This window comes from Pogona vitticeps, chromosome 9, assembly GCF_051106095.1.
Source record: "Pogona vitticeps strain Pit_001003342236 chromosome 9, PviZW2.1, whole genome shotgun sequence".
In the NCBI taxonomy this organism is placed as follows: domain Eukaryota; kingdom Metazoa; phylum Chordata; class Lepidosauria; order Squamata; family Agamidae; genus Pogona; species Pogona vitticeps.
In genome coordinates, this window is record NC_135791.1 from 27,914,897 (window position 1) to 27,924,400 (window position 9,504).

Consider the following 9,504-nt stretch of genomic DNA (forward strand, 5'->3'; position numbering starts at 1 on the left):
GAGAAGCAGAGGCCCAGCTGTCTTCCTGGTCCCTGTGCACGAGAGCCCTCGGCCCCCCATGAGACACAGGGGAGCCCTTCAGAGGCAACTTCAAGGTGCTGAGGGCATTCGGAAGCTCTACAGAAACACCCTTTTGAAACAGCCCATCTTGCTTCGTGCCTTTAAGGCATGTCCCTGGAACCCAAAGAAACAGAGGCCGTCCACGGGAGACAGTTACTTTCTCCTCTTCTTCAGTTCACATTATTTCAACAAACCACAGATAGGATTAGCCACTGTTTATGACCTTAAAGTAGAAACAGAAGCTCTCAAGTCTTGCACTTGCTTGCTTCCTCAATGGCAAAACAATGGTTTACTCCTTACGTCCAAATGGAACCAATACAAAGAAGAAATCGGCAACACCTTGCTCACAAACAGAAATATCTTTGATGAGCCAAAACCTCAACACTCAGCCATGGGCCGCCCTCCTATTGCACTGTGCATAGGAAAGGGCCATGGTGAGAACCGTCATGAAGAAACCTTTAAAAAAAACACCAAAAACACCCCAAAACCAATCCTTTCTAGCTCCACCCCTCCCAAGTGCAATGACACTCACAGGCTCATGTCTGCCTCCATCTGTCCATCTCAAGCCTGAGCATCTCTTGTGTGCAGGGAGAGCTTAGCATGGGGCCCAGCTAGCTGGCAAACCTATCCACCAACGGCTTTTGAGGCCACTTGCCAAAATCCTGCCGGCTCAGCTGGTTGTACATCTGGAGCTTTGCCCGCTGATAGACCTCCGCTTGAACCTATCAGGGGAGGGGAGGAAGGTCAGGAAGGAAGGTTTAAGAGAAATGTTGGGGGGTGGGAGAGAGAGACCACTGGACCCAGGATAAACGCCAACAGGAGAGATCAGAAGGCTCACCTTGGCTTCATGGTATGTGGGCAGTGATGCCAGGTCCTCTCTCTTCATCTCCTGGGCCACCTTCCTGAAGTATTTCAACATGGCGGCCTTGCAGAGCCGACTAGGGTGGTACTGGTTCCCTGGGCTTGTGATGCTGGGGGAAGGAAGACAGACTTATATCAGGACTCGTGATGTGAACTGACATTGCGGTACAGGATTAAGCAGACTCTCAAAAAACACCGTACTGCGACACCAGTCAATCATGGCATCACAGACCAGATGAGGTGTTATAGAGAATCCATCAAAAGGAAGAGGAAATCTCTGTGTTCCTGATGCATGAAAACAAAGTGAACTGATTGGCAAAATACAGCAGGCACAAAAGGGTCCTGCTGGGACAATCAAATTATCTTGGCACTTAAGGAACGCCTAATTTGGATCATGTCCTGAGCAGGGGGTTGGAGACGAGGGCCTGAGGGGCCCCTTCCCACTCCATGATTCTAGGATTCTGCTCTATGGCTAATGAAATTTGGCCCCAAAAATTCACAAAAAAGGAGATTCAACTAGAACTGCTGAGCGTTGATTCAAAAGCCCATATTTTACAGATTATATACAGGGCAACTGAAAGCTCATTTTAAAAAGCTTGTAGTTTATTCCTCTAGTTACAGGTAGCAACCGAGTTAGACGTAAGAGGAACAAACCACCATGTATAGGTTTTTAGAAGCGGATAGGTAACGAGTCAACACAGGGGCACTGACACAGGATGTACAGCAGGTGATTATCTAAGACAAATGTCTTCAGTGTGGGAGGGATGGTCACTCTCGAACTGGCCTTCTCAGCCACACGAGATGCTGTTCCTAGTCCTCTATTCAGAGCACATTACCATAGTCTCCCAAGACTGACGGATGCCTAATCAATCGATTATCTAATCATTCCCCACCTTCAAACATAGAAATATTTTTTTAAAAGTCTGACACCCTAGAAAATATCCCTTTTGCAACCTTCAGTTGTTTCTCATCTAGGCTGCCTTTAAAGCAGAAGGTATCTCAAATTACCCAAGTTTCAAACCCACAAAACCTACTTATTCCAAGCAACCCAATTTTTTTCTTCCTCTGAGTGATGACTCTGTAAAGGACATGAAAACTGCAAGAACTGGCCATTGCTTTGCCAGCAATGACAGAACTCTGATGGTAAAACGAGAGGACAGCAAAAAAAAAAACCCAATTAACAACTGACAAGATGCCCACATTTGCACAGAGGGAGAGATAGACAGACAGAGAGGAAGGGAGAGGAGGAAAGATTGCAGGCTCAGGATGTCTCCGGAAGTCCCTCCCCCACAGTGTCCCAAACTCACTTCCGCACTGCCATCCCGACAGTCCCATTCACCAGTTCTAGCATCTCATCTCCACCACACCAGTTGAGGCTCAAGGAGCGACATTCAGGCGGTGTATCCAGAGGAGCTACCCGGGGCCCTTCAAAAATGTGCACTTGCTTATGGCCATAAGGAGCTGGCATGTCATCCCTAGGAACGAGCTGCAGCCGCTCATCGATGATCCTAGAGAGCAGAGCACTGTCTTGGTAATGATCAGCTAGAAAGAGAAGAGAACAAACAGAGCCTGTAACTGCAGAGAGGGCAGTGGAACCGGATCTGGGAGCATCACATATGGTCCGCCCTGGAGGCCCCCCAACCCTGCCCGGAAGAACAAAGGAGGGCCCTGGCATCCTTGAAGATGCGGCCATGGAAGACAGCAAAGCAGCCGACAGCCCAGCCAGTGTTCAGGCTACTCTGCCTTGCCTGGCCTGGCTTTGCTGTTGGGCAGCCATGAGAACGCCTCCTCCCAAAGAGAATGGATGGGCCTGGAGGGCTGGCTTTGGTGACACGTCCTCTGAGAGGCCACCTCCCTTCCCTCCACCACCCCAGGACGGCCATATGCGCTTAGGGCCCCTGAGATGCAGCACAGGAGCGCCACAATAGGGTTTTTGATCAACTGGTCTTAACAATTCAAAGCTCATGTTCAAATCAGTTTTCGCTTTCCTTCTACAAACTTGGAACTTCCTTCCTTCCTTCCTTCCCTCCCTCCCTCCCTCCCCCCCTTCTTAACTTGGAGAGCACAAGCTTGTGCTCAGATCCCTTTCAAATGGGCTCCACGGCAAAAACCAACCAATCAGCTACCTAGGATAATGCTGGTGATGTACATCGGGTGGATGATGTGGCTGAGCAGGGCCCCCTGGACTCCCAAGATGCTCCAGCGAAAGAGCTTATCGATGCCAGAGACACAGTGAACATAAGCAGACAAGACACTGGCACGGCAGTACAAAACTGGCTTGAGCACCCCTTTCAGGCTGACATGGAGCCCAGCAGAAGGACTTGGCAGTGACATTGACGACCTGCAATTGAGCAAGACAGAGAAGAAGAAAGGAAAATGACACCAACTCAGCTTGGGCCCCTGGCCTAGATAGAAAGGGGCTGCAAAATCCCAGGGCAGGGGCTGAAATAAGCCAGCGAGCTAGCCAAAAAGGAGCAGGTCAGGGATTAGCCAGAGACGGTGGCTCTCCCTCTGAATTGCTTCTAGGTGGAACAGTGTGTGCAGAGTTCTGTGTTATTTTAAAGACCTGCTTGAAGAAACAGAGGTGGACCTAAAGATTTCACACACACATTGTAGGGACACCTAGGCCACTTCCAAAACACTTCCAGCTTTATTAACTATTAGTTTGTCTCCAACCAAAACGAGGAACAAATTTCTTCTGCTCTGTCTCCAGTCTTTCTTTCAAGGGTCAAAAGATGTGCCATCAGTCCCAGCCCTTCTGATCTACTCTCTCTTTCACGCCCTGCCCCCAACTTTGCTGTATTCTGAATCCAAATGCGGCACTCACTGGAAGTTTTCTGCTGCTCCGCTGGGTGTCTGGCTCAAGTAGAGATGCAAGAAATACTTGGGTTTCAGAGTCAAATGCACCTCATCATCGGCAGGGCAGAAAATACACTTCTCAAGGGTAGCAGGGTCCTGGCTGCCGTACATAAGGAGCTGCTTGTATAAATACCTGAAGAGAAAGGCAGAACCTGAGCTAGCCTACAATATATAGCCTTGTAGTCAGGCAGCCACCCCAACCGTCAGACTTCTGAGGTCATCAGGAGACAGAGAGGGCCAGGAGACAGAGGTGGCCAAAAGGAGACAAACAAGGGGAAATTCAGGAAATACGATCAAGAGAAGCCTCAGGAGCACAAGGCACCCGAAAGGAACCCTGTGTGGAAACAACAGGACTGCAGGGCGGGCGGCAGACTTCCTAGGTGGCTTGAGAGGTTCCTGTCGAAGGAAAGCAGGAAACACCCAGCCTCCTGAAAACAAATCACCGTTGCTCAGGTTGAGAGCAAGAGACCCCCAGAGGGTTCCTGCGGTGTCTTAACCGCTCCTGCCCAAAACACGGGGGGCCTTGTTTCCAAAGGGAAAACAAGTGATAGGACTGGCCATTCATGTTTAAAATGGTGCCGTATCCCACACCGCTCCTTACGCCCCACTCCGCCCCAGGGAGACGCCACTCACCTCAGCAGGGCCCTGCGGGCCACCACCAGTCCATGGAGGTCATGGACTCTCCTGCCACTGAACTCCATCCAGCCCTCGTAGCAACGGTCTCCCGTTCCCAGCGCAACCAGCTCGTACGTCTCCTTGCAGGGGCCTGGGCTCTCCGCCACCTCTGAGGAGAGACAGGCCCAGGAAAGGAAGCATGAAGGGATCCGCGGGGTCTAGTTGGACCCAATCGATGCACAGAGAGGAACCGCCGGACAGGCAACATCCACTCGGGAGCCACCTCGCCCCTCAACCACCGTGGCGGGAAGGGTTCCGCAAGGTGGAGCACATGCCAAAACTGGGGTTCTTTCCACCACAGTGTTGTGACCTGGGACAGGCACTGGAGTTCAAAGAGACCTATTCCCACCTCAGAATCTACGTGGCACTTCTTCTTTACTCTGAGATGTTCTACAGATCCTGCTGGATCACACTCTGGGCCCTCCTAAGCCAGCTTCCTATTCCCACAAGAGAATTACCACAGCCTACCAAGAAGGTACCAGCAGAAGGGCTGGGAAGGCCATATCCACCCCTTCTGTGGTTGTTCCGCGTATTCATAGATGTACCACCTGGGCCCAGAGACGCACTGCTGGCCGGCCAATCATTATTAACAGCCAAGCACAGACGCCTCCTCCTCCTCTTCCTCCTCTCCCAGGTGGGGTGGCCTCTATCCCACCAACCAGGGGCTCACCTCTCTCCAGGATGAAGGCTGCCACGCTGCTCATACACCCTTGGTAGCCCACCTCTTCCCCCAGGAGCATTTCACACATGTCACTGGTGATGGCGGCACAGCGCTGCGGGTGCATGATTTCATTTTCTGCGAGAGAGAAGAGAAGAAGGTAAGGCTCATTTGTTCTTCACACCCATAGTGGCAAGAGAGAGGAGAGCAAGGGAAGCCTCCAAGCAGCCTTTCACTGGGCTCATAAAAACAAAAAAGCCTTAGAAAGAAGGAGCAGCTCCTAAGCTTTTTGGGAGAAAATGAAAGAGCTGTAAATAAGAGATAAAATAATCTGTTGGGTACAAACTAAGGAAACAGTTCCTCCATCTTCATCCTTACCAACATCCAGAACTTTTATGAAAGGAAGCTGGGCATCTGGCAAGCCTGAAAGAGACAAGGAAAGTATCACCACATTGCCAACAAGGAGGCGAATCCAGGCCCAGGCCCCTCCCGCTAAACCCGCTGGCCACTGACCCACTCTCCTCTCTTTGAACCCCTATGCAAAGGTCAGGTTTCCGGCCTCAGAGGGAGAAGGTCAGTTTTTCCCAATTCAGGGAGACAGCATTTAACTCCAGAACCAACTTTCAGTCTCCAGGCTCCATCTCCAATAACAGAAGCTCACCTGAACACGGGACGTAGGCGCCAAGGGGCCCTGGAAGACTCGTAACGGATTCGTATTGCCTGTACAGGAGCTCCACCAAGTGTGTACAAGGTGCAAACTGGGAAAGGAAACCCAAGAAATCTCTGTGGTTCCCACAAGACTCACTTTTCTCTTGACATGTCTCTGCTTGCTGATCACAAGCATTATTGTTTGGTGGATCCCTTCCATCTAGAAGCGGCTCCTTGAAGAGGGAAGAGGGCGGACGTGGGGCTGGAAAGATTGTTAAAAATGCAGTTAGTGGAAAAACGGAGGGAGAGTGTGCAAAAGCAGAGGTGCAAAGCATGAACGTGGACTCCCTCAGGAAGGCAGGCACCTTCCAGGCCGTCACCCTTGGCACCTACAAAAGCTGCAGCACTTCCGGCTCCCTGATAAGCTCACCTGTTTGTTCAGATGGGCATGAGAGGCCCTCCTCTTCCAGGTGAGGTTTGGCAAAAGGGAGCAGTGTGTCCCTCTGCTGCAAGTTTCCTGGGAGCTGCTGGCTGAGATCAACTTGTTGCCACAAGCTTTATGTATTAAATATGGGGCTGCTAATCTCCTTTCTGGGAGCTATGTCTCTTGTCTTTACTGCTCAACTGTTCACTTCATCTTTCATAGTTTTATTTGAGATGGTTTTAAGGCTGTTTTGCTTTTACATTGAATTCTCTTGAAAATACCTTGGATTAGAGCTGTGATATAAAATTCTGAAGTCCACTTTCAGCGTTAAAACTCACTGAGGCTGAACTGGTGTCATTTGGAACATTCTCTCCAATCAATTAACTGTTCTAATGTCCAGCTGTTTGTCAATATTTAAGTTGCCTTTTTTATTTTTAATTAAAGAACTATCACACGGTTGGACACACAAAGAGGACTAGAAGCAGGGGCAGCAATTTACCCCTGCATGTATGCTGGCGTAAATAACTGATATGATTGTGAGACTATAGCTTAAACCAAGGGGTGTTCTGGCAGTGTTCCCACAGAATGCCACGCAGGTTTGTGGGTTTGGACTACATCTGCCAGAATTCCTGAGGCTGCACAGACACTGGCCACACAGCCTGGAGAATTCTGGTAAAATGTACTCCAAAAACAAAACTGCGCACAGCTGAGTTTTATAAATAACACTGCAATTTAGGAAGGTAGTAACTTATTAGCAGCCAGGGCAATGAATAAAGTGAGGGAAAGTGAGATTAAGAAAAAAGTGGTAGCAAGCAAAGGAAGGCAATAGACAGAAGCACACAGGAGAACAATCTGACAGAAAGATAAATCGACAGATTCAAGTCCTACAGGAGGGAGGCAACAAAAATACTGTAGTTTCTAGAGGTGAAGAGGTTTCAACCTGCTGCAGGAAAAATAACCAAACATTTTGTTGCCTCTTAAAGACTATTTATGTGGATGTTTAATTTGACAGACTGACACATTTACTCAGCTTTATACCACAATATAGGTGTTAGTCTTTCAGGTGCCACCAATGTTCTTGGTTGTTTCAGAATCTAAGAGAAAATGTGACCACATGTCACTTGGGGAACTTCAGAGAAGCCAGCCAGGCCTCACCTGCCACCACCTTGTGAAATACAAGTTCCAAAGCACTTTGTTTCATGGAACACACCACACGCCTGGGTCCAAGCTCACCTCCACCACTGAGGTAAAGATGGCTGGCCTGAGTTAGTTACACTGGACCTTCTACTTATGTGCCCCACCACCACCCACCTGACCATGTTAACACTTTCTTGTCAGTGCCTCCCACCTTTTCCTTGTGGAAGACCAGCCGTTCTGGAAGAGTCCACCTGTTCTTCTTTCCACAGGGACTGGAGGCAGGCTCTCTCAAAGGATGCTGCCAGTCTGGGTTTCTGGCCACCTGCTCTTGCCTTCTCTTCCTCAGCCAACATTTTTCTGGGAAAACGTTAGACAAAGATGACAACTTTCCAGTGGCAATCTAAAGGAATGTTGAATGTATGCCTTTCTGCCAAACTACTGTATGTATGTTTTGCATAAGAAAAATCCATAGACACATGAGGGGTTGGTTAGTCATGAGGGGGCAATATCTCTGAGCAATCGGCAAAATATCCAAATTGCCGACATCCTCTTAATTACACACTTCCCTAAAATTTTGAAATTTCACAAATGGACAGTGAACTGTACATATGCATCACACAATTCCACAAAAGTTCAATCAGTAATGTTCTGAAAAAGTAATGCTTATCAATCACATGAATCAAGAAATGAATTAATATCAGGCACATGGAACATGGAGTTTGACCCGGTTTGCCAAGTTTAAGCTTCTGAGATAGAAGCTATTGAGGAACTGTTGCAGCCTCCTGGAAATTCACAACAGAAAGTAATCACGACAACGGATGACTTAAATGGGGGAACTTTAGCCCCTGCCTTCCCAGGGAACGGAGGGCTGCCTAGCGAGACACTCCCAGAAAGACCCCCCTTATTTATTTATTTCATTTTGTATTGTAATTTTTTGTTGGATGTTTATGTAGTACTGTATTCTTGGTTTTAATGTTCTATTTTATGTTGTAATCCGCCTAGAGTGGTCGTATAGACCAGATGGGCGGGGTATAAATCAAATAAATAAATAATAAATAAATAAAGCACACTAGGCACTGCCTCAAATGCCTTGCAGCCCAAATGGGAAAATCCCAAACTGCAATTGGTGTCTGTGATTGACGCCTACTGCGATTTTATTTGGGGTGTGTGGGCGTGTGTGTGGAGAGGGTGCCTTTGCCCAGATGGGAAAGGCTTGAGGGCCCTGCTAAGTCCACCGGAGGGGGGGGAGAGGGGGGGGTCTTTTTCACAAAACAAGCCTGAGCTGGAGAACCGCTGGATGAGGGAGGGAGGGAGGGAGGAAGGAAGGCGTTGAGGTTTCCTCCGACTGGTGACTGACCGCCTTTGGGCTCTTTTGAATTAAATGTTTCCCTGACACTTTGAGTGAAAACCTTCTGTGGCGGGGGGGGGGTAAGGGGGTGGAGTGAGGTGAGGTGAGGTGGGGGTGGCCGGAATCTCCTCCCCCTCCCTCCCTCCCTCCCTCCCTCCCAACAGCCTCTCCCCAAGAAGCCTCAGTCCAGGAGGGGGGCAGAGTCTCCACCAGGAGCCCCACGGCAAGGCGCCCCTTCCTCTCACGGGAAGCCCCCCCTTCTCAAAAAGCCCCCCCGAACGACCCGCCCAGAGGGGGACGCTTTCCCCTCAGAGGCAAGCGCTCCCCCTCCCCACAGGAGCCCCGCCTTCCCGCCCCACGGCTGAGGCCCTGCGGGGGGGGGCGAAGAGAGACTGGGGGCGGCCCCCCCGAAGCGAAGCCCCCTCCTCCCCCACGACGTCGTACCTGCCTCCTTTCCTCCCTCCCCCCCTTCCCCTCCCCCCAACAGGTGAGGGCCGGACTGCGAGCCCCGCCCGCGAGCTAGGAGGCTGGGAAGGGCACGTGCCGGCAGGAGCCAATCAGGCCTCAGGAGCCTCCCTGCCAGCCAATAGGAGGAGAGGAGCGGGCGCGTGGAGAGGAGCCTGAGGAGAGGAGCGGGCGCCTCTCGGCACGAGTCCCCGGTCTTCCCGCCCAGCCGAGTCTGGAGGCGGGGGGGGCGGATTTTCTCGCCGGCCCTCCGGGAAAACCGGCGTGACGACTTGCCGGGGGGCCCGGAGCTGCTTTCGGTGCTTGTCTGAAGCGCCTTCCAGCAGCCGCCACGTCGCCCTCGGATCCGGCGCACGTTGACTCAGGGGA

At 50.7% G+C, this 9,504-nt stretch overlaps 1 protein-coding gene across 3 annotated transcripts; it reads right to left on the reverse strand.

Moving 5' to 3' along the window:
• Positions 1–260: 260 nt before the first annotated feature.
• On the reverse strand, positions 261–9,228 carry ADAD2 (adenosine deaminase domain containing 2). Of its 3 annotated transcripts, XM_072980169.2 has the most exons (11): positions 9,115–9,228; positions 7,534–7,679; positions 5,919–6,023; positions 5,492–5,536; positions 5,126–5,251; positions 4,414–4,564; positions 3,749–3,913; positions 3,048–3,262; positions 2,229–2,463; positions 899–1,031; positions 261–782 (listed from the first exon to the last, which is right to left on the reverse strand). In XM_072980169.2, exons 2-11 carry the CDS (start codon positions 7,673–7,675, stop codon positions 672–674), a joined length of 1,428 nt encoding a protein of 475 aa, XP_072836270.2. In that variant the 5' UTR covers positions 7,676–7,679; positions 9,115–9,228; the 3' UTR covers positions 261–671. The 3 variants fall into 3 exon arrangements, with proteins under 3 accessions (XP_072836270.2, XP_078236016.1, XP_078236015.1); XM_078379890.1 differs by lacking the exon at positions 5,492–5,536; XM_078379889.1 differs by lacking the exon at positions 9,115–9,228 and having other exon boundaries at positions 7,534–8,707.
• Positions 9,229–9,504: the final 276 nt, after the last annotated feature.